This window comes from Electrona antarctica, assembly GCF_951216825.1.
Source record: "Electrona antarctica genome assembly, chromosome: 3".
NCBI lineage: Eukaryota > Metazoa > Chordata > Actinopteri > Myctophiformes > Myctophidae > Electrona > Electrona antarctica.
In genome coordinates this window covers 6,842,783-6,865,074 of record NC_136808.1, presented here as the reverse complement: position 1 = coordinate 6,865,074, position 22,292 = coordinate 6,842,783, and the positions used below count along the sequence as shown (strand labels likewise).

The window sequence follows — 22,292 nt, the reverse complement described above, 5'->3', positions numbered from 1 at the left end:
CACGCACGCGCACACATGCACAGACACACACACGCACGCGCGCACACACACACACACACACACACACACACACACACACACACACACACACACACACACACCATGTGTATTTATGAGGGGGGTTTAACCCTAACACATGAAAATGGTGTTTTCTTTATGTTAATATAAGCTTATAAAGTTTTACGGGCACTTTAACGGCTTTGTGTAGTGCAATATAGTGGTTCCATAAGCATTCATTAGGTGTTGGTTTCAGAGAGTCATGGGGTTCTGTGAATGTATTGTGAAAAACGTCTCTGTCGGGCAGAAACCTCATATGTCCCAAAACCTTTCGGGGTTCAAATTCAAAACTATTTTAAGCCATTCTGGGCGGGAACCCCTTTTGGTGTTTTAACTAAGCATTATGTGGCCTGGGGCCGTGGCTCAGCGGTCCAGGCACCTTGGCTGGTAATCCAGCCTGGCAGCAGTGTGCCGCGGGCTCGACTCCCGATCCCGACGGCCTTCACTGCATGTCACCCCCCCCATCTCTCTCCCCATTTCCTGTCAGCCTACTGTCTGTCCCTCCATAAAAAAATAATAAAATATAGGCGAAAGCCACACAAAAAAACATTAAAAAACTAAGCATTATGTTATACTTTAGCTATTGAAAAATAGCAGATCTACAAGCTCATAGCGCGCCACCGAGTGGCGCGCTACGAGCTTGTAGGTCTGCTATTTCTTTTAAATCGTAAAAATGCGGCACAAATCTTTGAATATATATTCTTTCAGAGCGAACGTTTTTTTTTATTTCGACGTCAGGCCAAAATGGGTTAAAGTGTCAGATCGACAAGCTCAGAACATGCGCTGCGTTTCAAACTACTACTTTTGATGCTTTTTTGTGATGTAGTATAATATACTGTGATCAAGGAGGGCATTGATTTACAAACACACAAAGTTAACATATGGAGATAAGAAGAGGTTTCTGCCCGACAGCAATGACAAAGTAGAGCATTGCATTAAAAATCACACCCGTGTGAACTGAGTGGTGTAAGGTATTATATAGCCTGATCAGCTGTGTTCTGACGTAATGTCTGACGTAATGAAATCAGCATCAACCATGCTCATTTTTTTTGCACAGACAGACAGACAGACAGACTAACAAAGCCAGTTGTAGGAGTGGTTTACACCACTCAAAAACTAGAAGAAGTTTCTTCTCGGGACACAGGTCTCCACCAGGAATGATGATTTGGATAAAATCTGAAGGACCAATATAAAGAGTGTTGCACATAAATCGGCCTCCTGGTGGCGCTCAAAAGGGCAGAATTGAAAAATGCAGGCCAGATGTTTTTCCTTGGGCTGTAGGGAGTGTGCACACTCTGAACGTTTTGTGCATACAAAGTTTTATGCAAATCGGTGCATGTAAAGACGTGAGTTGGCCTGTTATAGCGCCACCATGAGGCTGATTTGAAAAATGTCAAGTGGCGTTGCTTCCTCAGCCTAGTGGGAATATGCGTGCACCGTTTCACTGCCCCACGGGCCCTGCGTTCATGATTTGCAGCATTTTGTACAAAACAGGCCACTCCTGAAAACTTTGGAAAGCGATCTTAGCCAATCAGTGTAGAATCTGAGAAAGTCAACAGACTCGTCTTGATTACATTACCGATTTACGTGAGATTTGGATGAAATCTGTGCGACTAATATAAACAAATGTGTTTTGAAGAAATCAGCCTCATGGTGGCGCTATAACTGGGAGATGTGGAAAATGCAGGGATTTTTTTTGCCATGGCCTCTAGGGAGTGCGCAAACAAAGTTGTACACAGATCGATGCAGTTATAGGTAAAAACAGGAATTGCCCTGTTATAGCGCCACCGTGAGGCTGATTTGGGAAAAAATAAGTGGCATGTCGTCCTTGGCCTAGTGGAAATGTGCGTGTATCATTTCACGGAAATTGCACACTGCGTTTGTGACTTGTGGCATTTTGTTCGAAACGGACCAATCATGCAAGCTTTGGAAGCCAATCTTAGCCAATCAGGATGGAATATGGGAAATGGAGCAGATCCGTGTTTTTCACACGACTATGGAGATAGTGTATAGCGAATTGCGTGATGTATGGATAAAATGTGTACGAGTAGCCTAATGTACAGAAACGTGTTTTGCCAAAATTGGCCTCATGGTGGCGCTATAACAGGCCGTTGTGGAATATTTGGGGCAGAGGTTCGTCGTTGGCATCCAGGGAGTGTGTGCACAGTTTGTCATGGATGGGGCCGACGGTGCCGGAGATTAGCTGGTGGTAACACACACACACACGGACAGAGTGCAAAACATACTGGGCAGTATTATGCGTGTCTTAAGTACCAGGTCTTATTACTTAACTTAAGACCTGGAGGCGTGATCAATGCCATTTGGCTAAACAGCATTGACCACGCCTCCAGGTCTTAAGTTAAATAATAAGACCTGGTACTTAAGACACGCATAATACTGCCCACTCTCTCCCCATGCCTTCGGCCTGGTGGAGACGATAAATATGTACTTTTAAATAAATAATTTGACTGGGCAAGGTTCAACTGTCGTGGAGTCATATTTGACCGGGGATCGAGTAATGCCGCTGTGTATCTTGTCGACCACTGCTTCCAAATGAGACATATCTTTTGCTGGAGCGTGTATATCAGATTTATGTGAACTGTGCTGTCTGGGTGTTCTTCTACAAAACATTTGTGAGCCATGGCTTAGAGGTTATTACTAGACTATTTCATATTGTTGCTGTCGGCCAGAATAAACCTCTTATCTCCTCCACATTCTAACTGTTGGTGCTTTTTCTCGTAAATGAACGGTTCACAGAGGCGATATAAAACTTGACTGTGATTTTTTATCAAAGCATGCAATGCTGTGTGAATTTTTGATTGTTGATGTTGTACCCAAAGACCAGACTCACGTTGTCGTCATATCTGCAAAGACGACTTTAAATATAGATGTTTGCGAACGCAGTGAGCACTAACTATAGAAGCTGGCCTAAACTGTCTGTGTGTTTGTGTGTGTCACGCTGTAACACCACCGGCCCGCCACCAGAGGGCACAGCTGTATCACACATAAAAAAAAACACACACACACACACAAAAACACACACACACACACACACACACACCAAAAAAACTTAACTTAAAAAAAAACTTAACTTAAAAAAAATTAAAAAGAAAAAACTTTAAAAAAAAATTAAAAACAAAACGTACAAAAAAAAAACGTAAAGAAAACTTAAAAAAACACACGCACGCACACATACACATAATAAAAAAATAATAATAATAAAAAGAGAACTTAAAAAAACTTAAAAAAGTACGTAATTTATTCTAATTGTTGTTATTGCAATTTACGAGCTGCGTTCGCTTCCCGCGTTCGCGCGTCTTACTTGTATATACTGTATGAATTTAAGCAATAAAGGCCAATTACGGTATATAATTCATATTGATCCTGCTCATATTGATCCTGCACAAAATGATTAATGCAATCGATTGTATTTATTGAGGGAGAAAGACAGCAGGGAAACTGAAAGAGGGAGACGGTTTAGGAGAGAATGGCAGAAAGCTTATAAGGAGGGAAGACAGACAAGAGTTGTACCATGTAGGTGATAGGTTCTGCAGTGTCTGGTCTCGCTCTCTCGGCTCTGTGTTTACGACAGACAGACAGACAGACAGACAGACAGACAGACAGACAGACAGACAGACAGACAGGCAGGCAGGCAGACAGACAGACAGACAGACATTCAAAGGGGTTTAATTTGTGACTCAATCATACAAGTGCAAGCAGCAAAATGTTCAGAATCAGAATCAGAAGAATCAGAATATCTTCATTGTCATTGTACAAGACAATGAAATTGATTTGCAATCCAGCTCAAGTGCATTTAAAACAAAAGACATAATACTATAAAAAAAAACATACATTTAAGACGTATTGCACAGTAGGTCCCTTTAGTCCATCAAGTGTCAGGGTTCAAGTGTCAGTGTTTAGAGCTATGACTGCTCTGGGACATAGCTGGCGTGACATGCTCCACAGACGCTACTAACTAATAAGATATTATACTGAGTATTTAATCAATCATAATGCAGGTTAAGACAAGACAAGTAAATGTACAATCTCTAGCATGCAGCAATGGAGAGTGTACACTACTACAGGCATGATCAGAGGGCATACTTTAGCATGTGACGCACAGAAATATGTAAAAATTACATACATGTACAATATGTGCAAAGTACAACATGTGCAGGGGGTTCTGTACCAAACAGAAAGACTAGTGTGCTCTGTTCTCAGCGAAAAGAAGAGAGAGAGAGAGAGTGTGTGTGTGTGTGTGTGTGTGTGTGTGTGTGTGTGTGTGTGTGTGTGTGTGTGTGTGTGTGTGTGTGTGTGTGTGTGTGTGTGTGTGTGTGTGTGTGTGTGTGTGTGTGTGTGTGTGTGTGTGTGTGTGTGTGTGTGCGTGTGCAAGAGAGAGAGCGAGAGAGACAGGAAACAAGGGCAAAGAGAGAGGAGAGACATGCAAGAAAAACGACCGGGGTGCTGAGGCACCATGCAGTCACGCACGTCATGCAGTCTGCTTGTCATCTATAGAGTTATTGACCATATGCACACGGCGGCCATCTTGCCAGCAAGGTGCTAACTAGGTGCAACTTCCCATAGACAGCCCATTCATCCAAACAGAAAAGTCCTATCTAATTGTATTAAATAACGTCAAACTCACCGACATTGCAGCTGTACGAAAAGCTTGAATTATCGTCTTACTATCTGCAATGTGTTTGTTTCATAAAAATCCACCGTAGACATGTTATGAGCTACTTCCTGCCAAGAAATTCCTTGTGTCGGAGTTTGGAAGCACTCGTTATCAGTAAAGCAACCCCCTGCTGCCTCCTGCTTTATGTGCAAATTCTAAACAGGTGGTACACATGGGCTGTTGAGTGATAGTCAACGAGCACTTCCAAACTCCAGCACTTAGAAAGTGGTGCAACTCCCCTCTATTGGTTCTCTGTATCGTTCCAATTTGTATCGTTCCAATTTCTTCTCTGTATCGTTCCAATTTCATTCTCTCTCTCTGTTTCTGGCACAACAGCGCCACTTTTCCCCCTACTGGTACTCTAAACATAGTAACATAGTGACATTGCTGTTCCTTGGAGTGGTTGCACCACTCAAAAAATCATCTGCAAGGAATTTATTGACAGGGAGTAGCTCATAACATCTACAGTGGATTTTTATTAAACTAATTAGACAATTAGATAGGACTTTTCTGTTTGGATGAATGGGCTGTCTCTGGGAAGTTGCACCTAGTTAGCACCTTGCTGGCAAGATGGCAGCCGTGTGCATATGGTCAATAGGAAGCACTGATGAACTGTCTGTTTGTCATATAAGCTATAGGAAGCACTGATGCAATTCCTCTAGAACTATAGGGAGCTGGTTCTATTAAAATAATAACTCGTTGTCTGCTGACTAATCAATCACACTTAGGCCTGTTCACTGTTCACACACTCTGTCACACAAACCCACCGGTGTACAGTATTTGATTGACCATATTCAACTTTTATACACACCTTATTCGGTTATCATTTGTGCTTTTAGTTTGAGTTTGTAACGAGCCCCACGTTGTCTGAAATGGGCTGTTTTATGTTGGAGAGAAATGTCTATAAGCTTGTCAACACTGCATGGATGAGACAAGTCACCTGTGACAGAGAGAGAGAGAGAGAGAGAGAGAGAGAGAGAGAGATCCAGTGTCATAAAAATTGGGGGGGACAGAGCATGTGTGTGTGTGTGTGTGTGTGTGTGTGTGTGCGTGTGCGTGTGCGTGCGTGCGCGTGTTTGTGTGTGTTCTAGACCTTTGTCCATTGGTCAGAGATTAGAGTGAGGCTGCCTTAGCCCCACCCCTCAACCCCCCCTGCAGCCGGTTTATAAATAGAAGCTGAGAAACGAAGAGGAGTCAGTCAGTGCGTTCCAGACTGTTCCACTACTACTACTACTACTACTACTACTACTACTACTACTACTAACAGTAGTATATAATACTATAGCTGCTGGGACAGAGAGACAGACAGAAAGAGAGGGTTGCAGAGAGAGAGATAGACAGAGGCAGGGAGTGAAGTGATAAAGTGATACACAGTGTGAATCAAACAGGCAGAGAGACATACACTGACTGAGAGAGAGAGAGAGAGAGAGAGAGAGACGACAGCCAGCCGTCTCCATGGAGGACTACACTCTGCCCCTGTGGATCTACCTGGCAGTGCTGACCGTTCTGATTGGAGGAGCTGTGCAGAAGGTCACCGTGGTAACGTGGCTGGGGGCCACGGTATTGGTGGAGAAGCTGTCCGTACCTGTCCTCTTTCTGGTCCTCATCTGCATCTGGATGTGCTGGAGGAACCAGACCACGGAAAGACTTTCTGCTCTGGGCAAAGCTGTGCTCATCACAGGTATAGACGCATGCACCCGCGTGTGTGTGTGTGTGTGTGTGTGTGTGTGTGTGTGTGTGTGTGTGTGTGTGTGTGTGTGTGTGTGTGTGTGTGTGTGTGTGTGTGTGTGTGTGTGTGTGTGTGTGTGTGTGTGTGTGTGTGTGTGTGTGTGTGTGTGTGTGTGTGTGTGTGTGTGTGTGTGTGTGTGTGTGTGGCGCTGTGTGTGTGGGGCTGTGCGCGCGCGCGTGTGTGGCTGTGTGTGGCCGTGAGTGCATGTGTGTGGCCGTGCGTGTGTGGCCATGCGTGCGTGCACAGTTGACCCGGGTAGGCTTTGTACTTGGTAATTACATGGTCAATTAGTTTAACACTTGTGTTTTTGTGGGCTAGAGATGGTGGGGGAGAGGGTAGGGATGGGAGGAGATGGGACGAGAGAGGAGAGATGAACAGAGAAGGGGAGATGGGTGGTGATGGATGGAGGAATAAAAGGGACACTGGTGGTTGGTTTGGACACATAGACTCTCTTAATAATACATTTACGACTACGAGGATTGGCTGATTTCATATCGGCAGCTTTAGGTAATAATTAGGACAGTGGCAACGTTTTACAAAGTATACAAATGTGTCCTGTGTACTGTAAGTTCATATGCGGTCTTGCCCAAGTAGTTTCAGAAAGCTTTTGGAATCTCCAATCTCCTTCCTTACATCAAAACAGTGTTTAAATGAAGATTATAATTTTTTTGTTGTGTACAGTATAGGATTGTTTATGGTTTTCCCAGACGTTGTATAGCTTGAACCAATAAGACACAGTTGGTGTCTGTGTCTCCCTGCAGGGAACCAAACAAAAAAAAACATTATGAAATATGAATTTTAATATATTTGTAAGAGAGGGGGTGAAGGGATATTGAATTGAGTGAAAAATGGCCTCCGCAAACCCACACACGTGTCCCGCCCCGGTGTTTTTGTGAATCACTGGTTCAGTCTGTTTATTGCAGAACAGAGATAATAACCGTGTGAGCATTGGGAGCTGGTTAGGTAGGAGGTAAAGGTAGCTTAGCTGTTCTCGTCACACTGAACGCTAACGTTAATCTGCCGTCCACAGATGGCTCTATAGTGTGTGTGCGTGTGCGTGTGCGTGTGCGTGTGCGTGTGCGTGTGCGTGTGTGTGTGTGTGTGTGTGCGCCTGTGCGTGTCACTCATGTAGATACGTGCACTGAAATGTTGGACGCGTTACAAACTTGTACAGAAGCGACACAAAAAGTTGTACAGAATATGATGGAAGAATAATTGGACTGTTATAGAACACTGTACTGTGTGCGTGTGCGTGTGCGTGTGTGTGTGTGTGTGTGTGTGTGTGTGTGTGTGTGTGTGTGTGTGTGTGTGTGTGTGTGTGTGTGTGTGTGTGTGTGTGTGAGAGAGAGAGAGACAGAGAGAGAGAGACTTTGGTCGAAGGCGTGTCTGCCACCCACGAGGGGAATAATTCTTTATGTCTGTTTCCCTGGTTAAAAAACGACTTCTGAGGTATCCTTGAGAAAGTCAACACACCTCAAGCTGCTGCAGAATGTTCCCTGGATTCATTGTGAATTGGTACCCAATTTTAGGTGTGTGTGTGTGTGTGTGTGTGTGTGTGTGTGTGTGTGTGTGTGTGTGTGTGTGTGTGTGTGTGTGTGTGTGTGTGTGTGTGTGTGTGTGTGTGTGTGTGTGTGTGTGTGTGTGTGTGTGTGTGTGCGCGCGCATGCGCGCGTGCATGCGTGCATTACTTAGAGAGCTTTATGGTGTCATGGTAACAGAACTCCAAATCCCCACATTGTACACACAACCATATTTAGACTACATTCCCAGACACAAACACACACACACACACACACACACACGTGTCGCACGCACGCACGCACATTTGTACGTGTCAGTGCTTGCTTTTTTATCTTTTCAATCAGCAGCGAGCAGCAAAGAACAATAAACAACTTTATTTATACCTCTGATACTGTCAGTTTCTAAAGTATCACAGGAATGTTGTCTGGCCTCCATGTCTTTGACCTTTGTACACTTTACCATTGGTTGACGATGTTGATGATCAAGGGACTGCAGACCATGCAGTCTGCAGAGAGACACGCCGTAGTGTACACGACTGCAGTATAAATGTAAAACATTATTTAAAAACGGTCTCTAACTCAGAGGTCAAGATTTCAGTGAGTGGCAAAGCAGTGACGTTTCACATTTAACCCACTTTGCAAATTACGAGCTCATTGCGACATGTTGTGACCATTTTTATTTGTTGCTTTGTTTTGTTTTTTTTAAGATTATTAGGCCGAGAGACTATACATCACTGCAGTATAAATATAAAACATTATTTTAAAGTTTACCTGGATGCATTTGCACCCGTCCAGGACAGGAATGTAACCCCACATACCGTATTAAAACCCTAGCAGCTTAAGTAAGTACATTGTATTTATATATAGAGAAAACTCACAAAGTGCTTTTACATGCTTAGAATAAAAATCACACCTGTGTGAACTGAGTGGTGCAACTCCCCTCTCCCCCTGCCTGTATCTCTCTCTCTCTCTCTCTCTCTCTCTATCTCTGTCTCTCTCTCTCTCTCTCTCTCTCTCTCTCTCTCTCTCTCTCTCTCTCTCTCTCTCTCTCTCTCTCTCTCTCTCTCTCTCTCTCTCTCTCTCTCTCTCTCTCTCTCTCTATTAGCAGGCAACAGTGCAGCACTATCTCTCTCTCTCTCTGTTTCTGGCACAACAGCGCCACTTTTGCCCCTACTGGTGCTCATAGTCACATAGTCACATAGGTTAACACGAACATTGCTGTTCCTTGGAGTGGTTGCACCACTCAAAAACAAAGACAAGCAAAAATACAACAGAATAGTACTGAACAAAAAACAGGCACATACAATACAATTGATCTAAAAAAAACAAAGCAGGAAAATAACAACACACACATGGAAAAACATCATGTAACATCCAGAAATGCTTGTGCAAATAGCAGAGTTTTGAGTTTGTTCGTATGGGGGAGAACATTTGGGGTAAATCATGGATCTACAAAGCTACAAAGTTCCAACGTGCTTATTTTCCCAGGACGAATTTGGGGCCCTATTTTCGCCATGCTATACACCCCTTATCCTATTTTGAAAAGATTTTAAATTTGTTCAACTAGCCGATCTATACATCGACATGTTGTGAGCTTGTAGATCGGCTATTTGAAATATTCCGAAAATGTTTTTCAAAATAGTAAAACAGGCAAAGAGGTTTAGGGATAAGGGGTTTAGCACTGGTGAAAAAAGGGTCATTGGTGTAGAGAGAGAGAGAGAGAGAGAGAGAGAATATGCTTTCCAAGTATAGTTCCCTGTGGGACTCCTATAAACTATATATATATATATATATACACGATTAAAGTGGATAAATAAATCAAAAAGATTGAGCAGAAATCTACTTTCAATTGGGTTATTATTATGCATGCTGTGATTGTGTCGATACCTTGATTTAAACAAATAATTAGTGTAAGGTTTTTGTTCCATTTCCATATTCGGTGCATTGCCTGGCTTAACCCATTCAGTACGGGAACCCCTTTTGGTGCTTCTAGCATTATGTTATACTTATCTGCTATTGAAAAATAGCAGATCTGCTATTTTTGAAAGATCGTGAAAATGTGCCTACAAATCTTTGAATATACTCTTGCAGAGCGAACGTTTTTTAACTCAAATCTTTGCTTCTGAGGGGTTCCTGGAACAACATATTTTCAGATGGGGGTCGGCGGCCAATTACATGTCATTTTCGGGGGTCCTTGACATGAAATATTGAGCACCACTGACTTTTCAGAAAACTGTCAGGGATTAGAGGACATTTTTTACATTTCGACGTCAGGCCTTAACCACATGAACCCTATAGTGTCCCTTATGTTCTGGGGGCAAACTTGGGTTGATCGCATCATACATTATACCGTGGATGGACCGTTCTGCTCTGGATGGTGTCCTTCTCACTCTGAATGATGAGACAAGGCAGGCAGATGGTTCCTATCACTGGTCTTGTCTTGAAAGCAGTCTCCTGTGGCTCCTGTCTCCTGCATTCCTCCGCTCTGATTAATTTTAATAATCTATAGTTCGGTCGTGACAACTAGAAGCTTCTCGAGTTCTCTGACAAGCAGAAGCCGTGATAACTTGTAGGAGATCAAGCGTGTCAGCGCATGATGATGACAGTTATGGGACTCGTTTCTGGGAATCTCAGGCACCAAATCATCTTAGAAAAAAAAGATGATGCTTGCTCTCCTGTCATCCACTGTCCTCCTGAGTCTTGATCATCACTGCGCTATTGTAATACTACTTATACATAATTACTTCAGATTTGAGTACCTGTACTCATATTTAAGTGTTCAATACAATACCACTGCAATTCCACAATACTGCATCTGCACTACTTACATATTGTCTCGTCACGTCAGCACATGGTTCTCTCACTCGCTGCCTTTGCCTGTCTCTGACTATCTCTCGCTCCCCATCACTCGGTCTTTCTCTCACTCTCTCTCTATCTGTTGCGTTGTCAGTGTTCCATGACGAGTGCCTGTGTTCTCACCTCTCTGTTAGAGATGAAATCTGAGCCCACTCTGAAAGGACAGAGGAAACAACAGAGTAAAGGCCAGTTAGGACAGCTGTCTCCCTGTCTGTCTCTGCAGAGCAAGATTGGATATTGCGTTCAATTCAACCTGCAGTTCATATGACCCAAACTATAAATATTAGTTCCCTCCGGTCCTCAATAAACTATAGTCATAAAGGCATTCATCTACAAGTATGCGAAGACACACTGTAATGACTGTATACAGATCATTATCGTTAATTATAGTTTTCAACAGGGTTTGAGTCGCTGCAGGGGGGTATGTGTGGAATCCATACCCCCAGGTTCGCACACGAGGATATGTTTTATCCCTTGGTATAGATATATAGATATATATAACATGTCTGGGTGAGGACATACAGTTAGGATATGATCACGAGGAGGATGGGGTTTGAGATAATTACATTTGGTGTCTGACTCTATTTCGGGCAAAGGGTGGAAAATTGCACATACAGTGAGTGGGTGAATGCATGTGGGTGGCTGGGCATATGGGGGCAAGCAGTAAATATCTGATTAACTTCATTATCTCCATGAGATTCTGGCTTTGGGCGTGCGTGTGTGTATCTGTCGTGCCCATATATGGCCATGCTTTCCTATTGCTGATATAGAAATAGCTCATGAGGCTTTATCTTTATTATCTTCTTATCTTAATCTTTATTATAGCTTTATCTTTACCTTGGTTATTGTTGTTATTGTTGTTGTTGCTGTTGAAGGCTAAGCCACAAGGATCACTCCTAGGATTTTGCTTCACATTTTGTACTTAAGACAATATACATAAAAGAGACGGGTGACAGACGGAGCGTAGACGACACTGCGGGAGCAGTGTGGGTTGGCGCCCCAGCCTTGCATCCTCCGTGAGGAGGAAGCCCAAAAAACCTTCGGCGAGAGGCCTTTAGCCTAACAAGTGGCATAGGATCACTAGTATAGGCTATACAAATGTGTAACTGCGTGTCATCAGCATATAGTTTTACATTCACAAATGTCACATTATGTTTTCTAATTATGAGGCAGCTTTCATGGGCAAAAGCCGAGTGTTATATACAGTATATGTTCATGGGCTCAAGACACATGATTACAAGTCAAATAGTTCACCTTTATATACCCTCCTGTCAGGGGTGTAACGATATAGCAACTGCATCGAAAAATCTATTTTAATTTCAAGAATCGAAGTATATCGAAATGAAAACGGTAACATTGACTATGTATCGTATCGTTTTGCAATGGAAATAATCGGTATCGAATCGTTTTGCTATGCAATTAATCGATTGTATCAATACTACATTTTTTGTGCGTGGTATTTAGCAATTTTTAGAAGAAAAATGAAAAAGAGGGGTTTAATTACTTAATTTAAAAAAAATGTCAATGTATTTTAAATAGTTACTGTATCGATTTCAAATCATTGAATCGTATCGTATCGTATTGCCATAATGAACCAATATCGTCCATGTATCGTACGTCAACCATGTATCGTGATACGTATCGTATTGCTGTTAAAATGTATCGTTACACCCCTACTAGCCTGGAACTCACCTATGCTTTTTATGGCATAGGCAGCTCCCGGCAGGATCCGCCGGCAGAAACTATGCGCAGCTGCTGGACATGAGACTAATTAATTAGAGCGACAGAGAGAGAGAGGAGTGTGTGTGTGTGTGTGTGTGTGTGTATATGTGTGCGTCAATTTAACAAAGGTGCAGACGATCAGAAATCAGCAGAGAGTGAGTGATGTTTGCACTACTCTATGCCGAATTGAAGTGGACTCGGACCCAGACTTTCTTTTTCTCCCTGGAAATAAAAACGTCTGGGTTTCCGAGGCTACACCCCTACTAGTACCTATATGTTTCTGCAAAACCATGCATTCAGAGAGGCCCACCCAGTGTTTCAGGAAATTAATGGGAATATCGTGGAATACTAAAAGTTGTGTCCAATGTTAATACAATAGGTATAAAGATTTAGTGACAGGGTTTTTTTCATCTCTTGAATGGCATATTTGCTTTCTCTAGACAGTAGACATGACAGTGAAGACAGCCAGGAAATGATGGACTCCGTCCAGTAGTGACACACGATACTGGTCACCATGCAGCAGTAATTACTGTCATTGGTCCGCAGCCGCTACTGCTGTGAGGCTTATCTCTGCTGTCTGGAGGAAACCTCATAACTCTGTTACACTGTTCATTTTTCAGGAAATGACAAATACATTTTTCAGGAAATTAAGAAAACCTTATATTTTTTAAAACAAAGCAATACATCCTCATCAAAGTTGGCGTTGTAACTTTATATATTGTCAATTACTTCCATGAGAGGGGGAGAGGTGGTGGAGTTAGTTGCTTTAGCAGACAGTTTGAGGGTCCAATGGAGTTAAGAGGTTTTGTCCAAAGCACTTTTTACTACTTTCTTATTGGTTCAATATTTTTGAAACAACACACAGACGTAAAGGGTGTTCAATAGCACTGATTTATGCCAAAATATCAAAAACCTCAAAAATGGAGTTATGAGGTTTCCTCCCGACATCAGTCTGAGGTCAGTCAGACTTTTCAGCAGGGACCTAGGCAGGGACCCAGGCAGGGACCCAGGCAGGGACCCAGGTATAGGGACCCAGGTATAGGGACCCAGGAGGGACCCAGGTATGGACCCAGGCAGGGACCCAGGTAGGGACCCAGGCAGGGACCCAGGGAGGGACCCAGGTAGGGACCCAGGCAGGGACCCAGGTAGGGACCCAGATAGGGACCCAGGTAGGGACCCAGGCAGGGACCCAGGGAGGGACCCAGGTAGGGACCCAGGCAGGGACCCAGGTAGGGACCCAGATAGGGACCCAGGTAGGGACCCAGGCAGGGACCCAGGGAGGGACCCAGGTAGGGACCCAGGCAGGGACCCAGGTAGGGACCCAGGCAGGGACCCAGGTAGGGACCCAGGTATAGGGACCCAGGTATAGGGACCCAGGCAGTGACCCAGGCAGGGACCCAGGCAGTGACCCAGGCAGGGACCCAGGCAGGGACCCAGGCAGGGACCCAGGCAGGGACCCAGGTAGGGACCCAGGCAGGGACCCAGGGAGGAACCCAGGGAGTGGAAGAGGAGCACTTGTCTGTGGTTTTGTGTGTTAGTGGACAGCGGTAGTTTGTCTAAAACAGATCTCCCTTAAGGGCCTTTCAAACGGGAAGTGAGGAACGCACACGTTGTTGCCTGGATCAACGACAGGTCTGCTACAGGTCTGTTGAAGAGGGACGCGACAACGCAAGCGTAAAAGAAAACTCACCAGGTCTGGTGAGTCACGGGCGTGTGCACGAAACGAGGGGGGGGGGGGGGGTAGTTTTGGTGGGTTCTCGGCTGTTAGCTGACGGACTCCCAGTTGAGACAAAAACAAGCATGAGCTCGCCGGCCCGTGCTACATGCTATATGTTCTTCTCATTATTTGTCTTTTTTTTGTCTTTTGTACGGTATGACTGCTGTAGCCTAACTGCCATATAACCATTTCCCTCATGGGATCAATAAAGGTCTATCTATATAATGTATTGTTCTATATTGAGGTTAGTAGTTAAGAGACGGATCCAGATGTGAGGGTCCCCCCTCCAGACCCTCCCCCTCCTGCAGGCCTCCTGTTTATTTCTTCATCTTTGGTCTCAAGGAGTTCTGTAGCGTTACATAACAATGTCCCCATCACACACACCCCATCTATCTCTCACACGCACGCACGCACGAACAAACGCACACACACAATTTACAGTGCCATACACTCACACACAAGCTACAGACACAATCCAGCGCCCCCAAACAAACTTTATTTCTATCAGAGTATAATGCTGACTGTAATGTGAACCCTTCTGGCAGATAGAGTGTGGTCTGATCTCTTCATAGAGAGAGAGAGAGAGAGAGAGAGAGAGAGAGAGCGAGCATGATAGCTAAGCCTGAGGTTATTATTATGAGCCAAAGAGCGCAGTGGTAAATATCTTACTCCAGAGGAACTTCTTGGCAAGGGAACATGTCCTACTTCTATTGGACTCGAGTGTGGCAATTCAATTGATACAACCTAGACCACAACATTGATACAATAGACCATAACATAGACCACAACACATTGAGACCATAATATGATTGATTGATTGATTGATTGATTGATTGATTGAAGTATTTATTAACAGTTTGCAGAATTACAGTACATTTCAAGTACAACTCAATACAAAAACTGTTAACTGTGAGTGGACGACACCATAAAGCATTACATTTGTTTACAATAGGGCCCACCATTTTCAATTCATCAAAACATTTAGAGACGTACGTCAAAAACAGGAAATCATCATAGAGGAGGTAAAAAGGGAAAACAAACATATACAGTGAGGGGGTGGGTGCATGTTTCGAATTGCAGCCGTCCGTAGGTGCCTTTTGAGAACAGTTTTGAAGGAGTCAAGGGATTTGCATGTCTTAATGACTGTTGGTAGGGCGTTCTACATTTTGGTGGCATGGGAGCGAAATGAATTTAGACCCTTGTTTGTGCCGAATCTGGGTTGCACATGGTTTGTTGAACTCCCTCTGTTGTTGTGGGTGTGGACTTTGTTGACATTAAATTAAGGAAGTATTTAGACAAAATGGGTTGGAAAGAGGTGGGTCATGGGGCCCATGCCGAGAAGTAGTGGAATTAGTTTGTTTTGGGAGGTCTGAGGCTTAGTATAGCCAGCCCATAGAGCCCCATTGTGGACCCAGACATTTTGAGTACCATCAAGTTTTATGTTAGAAATGTTGAGTATGGGTCCCCAGCATTTAGAAACTGCCGGATGCTAACTTGCATATGTTGGGCAATTTTCATAATTAGCATAATAAGCTGGGGTAACATTAAAGCTGCTATAAGCAATAATATGTCAAAATTTTAATGACCTTTTTATTTTTTATTTTTTTGGTATTCAGACAGCCAGCAATGGGTAGAACACTCCCAAAAAGAATGTAGTCTCTGTGACACATCTAGGGGCCACAATCTGCATTCAAAGATGTTCCTAGAAGCTTTGTCATTGGTCGAAAAAAACCTGGTCGCAGTGACTAACCAATCAGGAAGCAGACAGGCAAATCGACCAATGACAAAGCTTCTAGGAAAATCTTTGAATGCAGATTGCGGCCCCTAGATGTGTCACAGAGACAATTTTTTTTGGGGAGCATTCTACCCATTGCTGGCTGTCTGAATACCTAAAAAATAAAAAGGTCATTAAAATGTTGACATATTATTGCTTAAAATGTCATTATGCTTTAAGTAGCATGGGACGGGTCAAACTAGGGGTTTCATAATTCTAAATCCATTGCAAGCATTCGTTTTGCACAAAAAACACTCATTCAGCTAAAAACGGCCATAGCCAGACAGAGGTCAGCACATTTGGGCAAGTGGCTATGGCCAAATGTAGCCCAAGGAGTGATTTTTGTGCAAAAATAATGCTTTCAATGGATTCAGAATCATGAAAAAAACCCTAAGTTTGACATGTCACATCAAACTTAAGGTGGCCTTACACTAGCCGATTTTTTTCAATCTGAAATCTGATAGCACCACACACTACAGGATAATCGGAGCGGGGCAGAGCAAATATCAAACATTCTTGATGTTGATCGGGCCGTTCCCGATCACGCTTTGAGCGGTCGGGCACCCCCCGAGCGTCAAAAATGCCCGATTATCGGCTAGTGTAAGGCCACCTTTAGTGATGCTGGAGAACTAAGTGGCGGAAGTATAGTCAAAGGAGGGCTGAGTTTGAGCTTTGAGAGTTTTGATGTCGTCATTCAAATACAGTATAGCACAACAGAGACCACGTCTTGGTATAGCATCCCTATATTCTAAAAAAAAAAAGAAAGAAATTGCAGACCTCCCATAATAAATGTGTTTAGAAGTAGATCCTTAAAGGAGCATTCAGTGATTTGGGTGATTTGGAAACCCCCCCCGCTCCGCCCCGGTAACAAGATGTGTACATGCACGCACTACAGTCGGGGGACACGCAAAATGCCAACAGCACACACACCAAGGCCCGCCCCCGCTCGATCATGATTGGCGGAAGGCCAATCTATCCTGATTGGATGAAGGCTGGGCCACCTAGCCAAGAACGAAACCTAAGGTTTTTTGATCCCAGGGGTTAACTGGGGACAGGGAGGAACTCCTTATGGTCAGCACACTCTATAGTGCTGGGACTCTGGTGCAACGCACAGGTCCTGGGCCTGGTGAGAGCAGGAGTGGACCTGGTGAGACGTAGGAGGGGCCCGGACAGGAGACAACCCTACAGGGCCTAGTCCTTCCATGCACCAGAAGTGTACCGCCCTGGCGCCCTGGCAGAGTAGTTATGGAGTAGTTCCAACGGATTGTGTGGCCCTGGTTTTGCCCTAGTGGGACTGATCGAGGGTAGCTAATGGGACATAAGTCGGGACTTGATCACCCCGGCTGGGTCGCCTGAGTGAGGGGTATGATGTTGGTAGACCCGAAACCCCGTTGACCTCAGGATACATCACTGAGGATACGTCCCAGGTGCATCCATGCGATGAATGTATAACAAAAAAAAGTGATATTTTAAGTGAAATCACTGAATATACCTTTAAACTTCGTATCATAACTCTCTCTCCTTTCTCTGCTCATTTTATTAGCCTGGAGTGACTCCCACATATTTATGTGATATTTTTGGTCCAGGGTTAGGGACGTTAACTACTCCACCAGATTTACATGTAAATGTTAAAGCTTTATGGGACAGGACTATCTTATATCCTGCATGCAGCAGTCATGGAGTAGGCCAGGGGTTCTCAACGTTTTTGGCCGGGGACCCCCGAAAATGCGTTGGCAACGTCTCGGGACCCCCTCCCGACCCCCAATATAAATTGACTGCTACAATAACCTTAATAATAGAGACAATACACCATAAATAAATACTGAAACCATAATCATTAGGGAAGGTGTATGCATGTACTATGTGTACTATATGTAAACTCTTCATTTTCACTTTACAGCCATTCAGTTGAAAAAAAAAAAAAAAAACATTTTTTCTTTTTTTTAATAATTTGGGGACCCCCTAAAATAATTTGGCGACCCCCCGAGGGGTCGCGACCCACGGGTTGAGAACCCCTGGAGTAGGCAACCTCAGGCAACGGGTGCCAACATTGGCACAGGGGAGGGTGGTCACTCACTGGCACGCTGGCATAAGTGTGTGAGAGAGATCCTTTATTTTAATATTAAGAAGTATTCAAAAAAGTTTAGTCTGTGAAATGAAGTCGCCTCACATCTATAAATTACACCCTGCACATAATTCTACATTCACTCAAACTCTGGGCTCTGAGTCTGTGTGAAAGAAAATAGGCGACATAAAAAGGTTATGTACAGGCCTGGGCCGTGGCTCAGTGGTCCAGGCACCTTGGCTGGTAATCCAGTCTGGCAGTGTGCCGCGGGTTCGACTCCCGATCCTGACGGCCTTTACTGCATGCCTTCCCCCCCATCTCTCTCCCCCTTTCCTGTCAGCCTACTGTCTGTCCCTCCATGAAATAAAAAAAGGCGAAAGACACAAAAAAAAAACATTAAAAAAAAAAAGGTTATGTACAGCCAGATGGAAATATTACATAATTCAACTTTATGTTGATACGGCACTGATTATCAAGAAAATAACAACATGGCACTTCATGTCAAAAAGGTTGCCGACCCCTGATTGTAGAATATGGGTTGCAACCCTAAAGATGTACAGCTGAATACCAGGTGGTCTTTACGTTTAATTAGGCCAAGTTTTATGTGAAAATATTCTTTACATTGTTTTATTGAATTTATTCTCTTCTACCACTACCACTTCTGCTATACGTGATGTAAATAGGTTTTCAATGTAACGGGTCCCTGAACCCAGGGGGTGGTGGTCTTTTAGATGGGTCCCAGGGACATTTTATGACACCTACTTCAACAACATTAGAGTACAGTACTGAGTACAGTATTGCATCCCAGGACCCCCGGAGGGTGACATGATTGCGCCCTTTCTCAATTTGGTGAGTCTAAAGGCTCATACATAGTCTGGATTTTCGGTGGTTAGGTGACCACCGAACTACAACATGACGTCACGAGCCGCGGTGAAGAGCAAACCAGCGCCACCGCTCCAGCCCTTCTCTCTGTTTTTACTCACCACCCCTCAACGTTATTTCAGCTCCGGTGGTCACCTCACCACAGGAGCGGTGGTCACCTCACCACCGAGAATCCAGACTATGAATAGGCCTTAAGGATGCAGGATGCAGGCTATTTGCATCACACACATTTAAGGTGGTTGCACACCGGCCGCGTTTTTCAGAAAACCGATGGAGAAACGCAGCTAAAAATCCGAATTCGCATCCGATTCGCGCCCGCTGTGTGGAGACCTTTACACTGATACGACCGAAATGGAAATAAGCACTTGTGTAATCCTTTGACTAGCCTCGGAAACCCAGACGTTTTTATTTCCAGGGAGAAAAAAACGTCCGAGTCCACTTCAATTCGGCATAGAGTAGTGCAAACATCACTCACTCTCTGCTGATTTCTGATCGTCTGCACCTTTGTTAAATTGACACACACAAGCACACATATACACACACACACTCCTCTCTCTCTCTCTGTCGCTCTAATTAATTAGTCTCATGTCTAGCAGCTGCGCATAGTTTCTGCCGGCGGATCCTGCCGGGAGCTGCCTATGCCATAAAAAGCATAGGTGAGTTCCAGGCTATCCTTTGACTGGTGTATGCAATGAAATGTTTGCTTATTGCTCTAATATACAGATTTACTCAATGGGATAGCCACCACTCTCTTCTTCCCACCCCCACACGATGCCATACACCTGATCGACCGGCTCTCTTTATTTTTATGGGTTTTTTTTGCGGCTTTCGCCTTTTATTTTATATTTTTGAGTGGTGCAAACCACTCCAATAACCAGCTTTGTCTGTATCTATGTGTCTATGTATGTGTGTACCTGTACGTGTGTGTACCTGTACGTGGGACCCAAAAAAATGAGCATGGTTACTATGGTCACTGACATTACGTCAGACCACAGCTGATCAGGCTATATAAGACCTTGCACCACTCAGTTCACACGGGTGTGATTTTATTTATAGAGGGACAGACAGTAAGCTGACAGGAAATGGGGAGAGAGATGGGGGAGTGACATGCAGTAAAGGCCGTCGGGATCGGGAGTCGAACCCGCGGCACACTGCCAGACTCGGGCTACCGGCCAAGGTGCCTGGACCGCTGAGCCACGGCCCAGGCCTCGACCCATTCTCTTTGTAGATCAATGAGTTTCCTGAATCAAAGCCACTGAACACTATAATTTCTTCAGTTGGGGGCGGGGAGGGGCTCAATGGCCGGAAGCGGCCGGGCCAAAATGTGCATAGAAAACTGCATTTTGGCACAGTTATTATTAATCACCTATTAATTATTGCTTCTGGTGGACCGCCAGAAGCACTTCTCAACGCTGTGTTGACTTGGGCACAAAGTCCTTGGCCTCCCCGGTGTCTGGTATAGAGTTGAAAATACATCCTGGACGTCTGGTCCAAGTAGAGCTCTTCTCTGTTTAACACTTATACCGCCATTGGCCGAGATCTACGTCAATTAAAGCTCATTATTTAAATAAAACCCTCATTGCCGTAGATGAATGGCAATTGCGCTTTTATAGTGCTTTCGATCGATCAAGTCATAATGCTACTTACGTTAGCATCGGGTTGCTAGCTGGTGCTCTCAATAACACGGGATTGTGGCATTAAAATCATCGTGGCCATAATCACCCATTCTATCTGTTTCACATGACATTGTAGAGACTAGAGCGGTGCTCGTTGGGTACTGGCCTAATTGGAACGATGCAAGTTGGAAATGAATGCTTTGTCAGGCATGGCCAAATATTGGTCGGAACATCCATTGTGATGTCAGAAAGAGCCCAGCTCCATATATGGAGATGTCCAGAGCCCGGGCAGGGGGCTTTTGTGCTGGTTCTGGACAACCGATGGTCCGACAGCCTCAACACTGTGCACTGCACTCCCTGTGGGGGTGTGGAAGGCGCGTGTCAAAGTCGGTGGGGCGAGTGGTTCTCAGAGACGTGGTGCATTTATGTTGGGATGACACTGTACTGTACAGGGATTGGGGGAACATTGATCTAGTTGTTTCTTCTTGTATATAACATACACACAAGCACAATTTCTGTGGAAAGGCATATTCAGCCAGATTAGCTGTTTAGCAATATTTGGTTGCTCTGATGAGAAATGAAAGGCCCTTCCTTCCCACCAAAAACAGATGCTTAAGGCAGGTATGCCTTAAGCATTGGGTCAATTGGGTATGGCAAGCTATGCCAGCTGCCATACCTTGGCTTCAGGGGAGGGAAAAATGGAGGAAAATACGCCAAAAAATAGGCATATTTGCCTATTGGAGGCAAATATGCCCAAGAAAATTGGCAAATAACCACACGTAATCACAAAAAAATGTGTGAGCTCGCCATACCCTAGCTTTAGCTGAAATGACACCACTGCAGGTATGGCTGCTGCCAAAAAATGTATAGTGATAAACTGGAAGTCTCCAACTTCCCCATGTTTCAAGAGATGGCTCAACGTCTCTCCATTGCCAAGCTGGAACAAATCCGCCATGACGGACAGAATACGCGAGATAAGTTCCAAAAAATGTGGATGCCATTCCTGGCAGTGCGTGACAATAGTTGAGTATAGGCTATAGGTTCGGTATATATCTAGCCGCTATGGTGCAACCGTGCGTCTTTCTGATGGTCGTCGATCCCACCCAAGGTTCATCTTTTTGAGAGGTGCCTCCGCTCCATATACGGAGCTATACGTCCGTATGTCCGTATGTATGTCTCTGTGTCTGTGTCCGAGCACGGAAAGCTGCAACACCTAAAGTGGCCAGTACAGTACAGCACAGAGTACACTACAGTACGAGCTCCATTACAGAACTATGTTTCTGTCTGTCTTGTCTGTCTCTGTGTCTGTATATGTCCAAGCACGGAAAGCTGCAACACGGTAACTCTGTCATTTCTCGACCGTTTCGTTACGCGGGGCGGCTCGCCGGAACCGGGCCGAACCCCAAAGGGGGGTGTTCCTGGGGGTCTGGATGTCGCGAGGACCCCCTGGGGACCCCCACACGGTACCGTTGCACCGCTCACTTCACACAGGTGGGATTTTCTTGTGTATCTTTTGTATGTTAAGCTTACTTGTTAAGCTTCTGTCATTTGATGTCTTGTATTGTTGTGACAAATCAAAACAAAGTATGTAAATATATATTTACACACGCACACACACACACACACACACACACACACACACACACGTCACACACACACACACACACACACACACACAC

The 22,292-nt window shown here is 44.4% G+C and overlaps 1 protein-coding gene across 2 annotated transcripts in view; it reads left to right on the top strand.

Moving 5' to 3' along the window:
- hsd11b2 (hydroxysteroid (11-beta) dehydrogenase 2) overlaps positions 1 to 22,292 on the top strand; it is a 127,910-nt gene that overhangs the window by 87,508 nt on the left and 18,110 nt on the right. The window contains exon 1 of one of the 2 annotated variants that reach the window (XM_079497950.1): positions 6,051 to 6,413. The exons of the other annotated variant lie outside the window; for it this stretch is intronic. Coding sequence (XP_079354076.1) covers positions 6,188 to 6,413 — 226 coding nt within the window. The 5' untranslated portion in view covers positions 6,051 to 6,187. Of the gene's footprint in view, positions 1 to 6,050; positions 6,414 to 22,292 lie in introns of those variants that run through there. 2 annotated transcript variants of the gene reach the window in all.